The 1,828-nt window shown below is 40.6% G+C and overlaps 2 protein-coding genes across 2 annotated transcripts in view; one reads left to right on the forward strand and one right to left on the reverse strand.

Annotated features, from left to right (window-relative positions):
- LOC113335406 overlaps window positions 1–1,828 on the reverse strand; it is a gene marked incomplete at its 5' end in the record, with an annotated part of 4,168 nt that overhangs the window by 1,554 nt on the left and 786 nt on the right. Inside the window, one exon of the mRNA XM_026581468.1 lies at window positions 1,658–1,660. Coding sequence (XP_026437253.1) covers window positions 1,658–1,660 — 3 coding nt within the window. The remainder of the gene's footprint in view (window positions 1–1,657; window positions 1,661–1,828) is intronic.
- On the forward strand, window positions 7–1,816 carry LOC113335397 (arginine--tRNA ligase, chloroplastic/mitochondrial-like). The gene is made up of 3 exons (XM_026581458.1): window positions 7–283; window positions 363–530; window positions 1,358–1,816. Exons 1-3 carry the CDS (start codon window positions 20–22, stop codon window positions 1,454–1,456), a joined length of 531 nt encoding a protein of 176 aa, XP_026437243.1. The 5' UTR covers window positions 7–19; the 3' UTR covers window positions 1,457–1,816.

Below are 1,828 nucleotides of genomic sequence, written 5' to 3' on the forward strand. Positions count from 1 at the left end.
CAGCTTAATCTCTGGCGTCATGATAAGCTTTGAAGAAGTGCTTCTTCAAAGAGGTTACCAGAAAGGTCTTGAACTTGGAACACTGGCTGAGCAACTTGCACTCGGAGGAATCAAGTATGCTGTCTTGAAGAACATTGGGAGGGGTAAGAGCAACAACTGCAAAATCAACAAAGATGTGCTTCTCTCGTCCAATGGGAACAATGCATTTCGCCTGCAACTTTTCTACAGCGCCATTTGTCGATTCATTGAAAGTGCTGCAATAGATATTCAAGCCGTCAACAGAGTAAGTGTTAATCTAACTTGCTTCGGAATCTTTTACTCTTAGTGCCGGAATAATGATGTTACGTGTCTTTTTTGAACAGAGTAAGGTGGTTCAGCTCCTGCCTCAGGAGGCATCTGATCTCGCTGTGCATTTGCAAAGCTTTCCGGCGGTTGTGAAGCAAGTGTGTATGGAGCTATCCCCTGCAATCCTGTGCGACTTTCTTCTCAAGGTTGCTGTACTCTATGAAGAATTTAGCAGTGTGTCTCACGTAAGTTATACTTGACCTTTAACGGTTCTGTTTCTGGTTTAAGCTAATGTTGTAGGATTAAATAATGAACCATGTCGCCTTTAGCAATGTGTCACATGAGTTCTGTGCTTGTACCCCCTAATAACGATTTCCAGTTACAGGTGGATATTTTCAGAGACTTTGACAACTTAGCATTTTCTTATGAACACACATACCTGAGTTGGCCAAATTGTGTGCCTTTTAATTATGCGAGAAGTAGTGTTGCTGAGGTCTGTCCCTAATTGATCCCTGGTTCTTGATACTGATAGAATCATCTAGGGTGTAGTCGGGATGTCTTAATTTGATAATGCCATTGGCACCCTGTAGCCTCATTTACTCTATGCTTGACTAGGTCAGGGTGAGTCTAGTAGTGACACCGATGACCAACAACAACATGGTACTTGCTCAGCCCTTGTCGAACCACTGAGTTGAGAAAATAAAATTGGGTGCTATGTTGGAACATTGAAGACTCTAGTAGTGTTATGTTGGAACAACATGGTACTTGCTCAGCCCTTGTCGAACCACTGAGTTGAGAAAATAAAATTGGGTGCTATGTTGGAACATTGAAGACTCTAGTAGTACTAGGGTGGATTTTTTCTTCTTGGTTTTGAGACTGATTTCAAACATAAATAGTAAAATTACAGATTGTATAAGCCCTGGAATTATTCTTTAGATGTGGATGCCTTATCTCTGTTTTCTGTACAAGGATATCTTGGACTTGCATCATCGAAAAGAGTGTTTTCTTTCCGCTAGCTTCTCTTGTTTTCATGACTGGTTCTGAACTAAATTTTTACTACTGCTTGTTGCAGGGTTTCGAAAGCAGGCTAATCTATACCGAGGCTACAAGAGTGGTAATGGCGCAGTGTTTTCATTTTCTGGGCATCACGCCATTGAAGTACCTTCGATGATTTCTGGTTTCAGTCTTTTCGGTTTTCTGGATTTAAGACTATTGAATTTTATGGAGAGCAGCCGACTGTTGATCAGGATTAGAGATGTTCATCAGTTTTTGTCATCTACAATATTTCTAGCTACTTTTATGGATACTTTTGACTGAAAGAACCACCTTCCCTGTGTTAGATATCCAACAGTTTGCACATTTTTATGTTTCAGGTCTTTTCTTTTGACTGACATAACCACTTTCTCTTTGTTAACTACTATCACCATGCTCAGACCTCTCTCTGTGTTTGAATGTACTGATGAAAATGCTTCTGGCTATGCTTTTTTTCTATGTACCACCCCTGCCTTTGGTTTTTATCCCAGGCAACTGATGAGGCGAAAAA

Source organism: Papaver somniferum, unplaced genomic scaffold (genome assembly GCF_003573695.1).
Source record: "Papaver somniferum cultivar HN1 unplaced genomic scaffold, ASM357369v1 unplaced-scaffold_145, whole genome shotgun sequence".
NCBI classification, from domain to species: domain Eukaryota; kingdom Viridiplantae; phylum Streptophyta; class Magnoliopsida; order Ranunculales; family Papaveraceae; genus Papaver; species Papaver somniferum.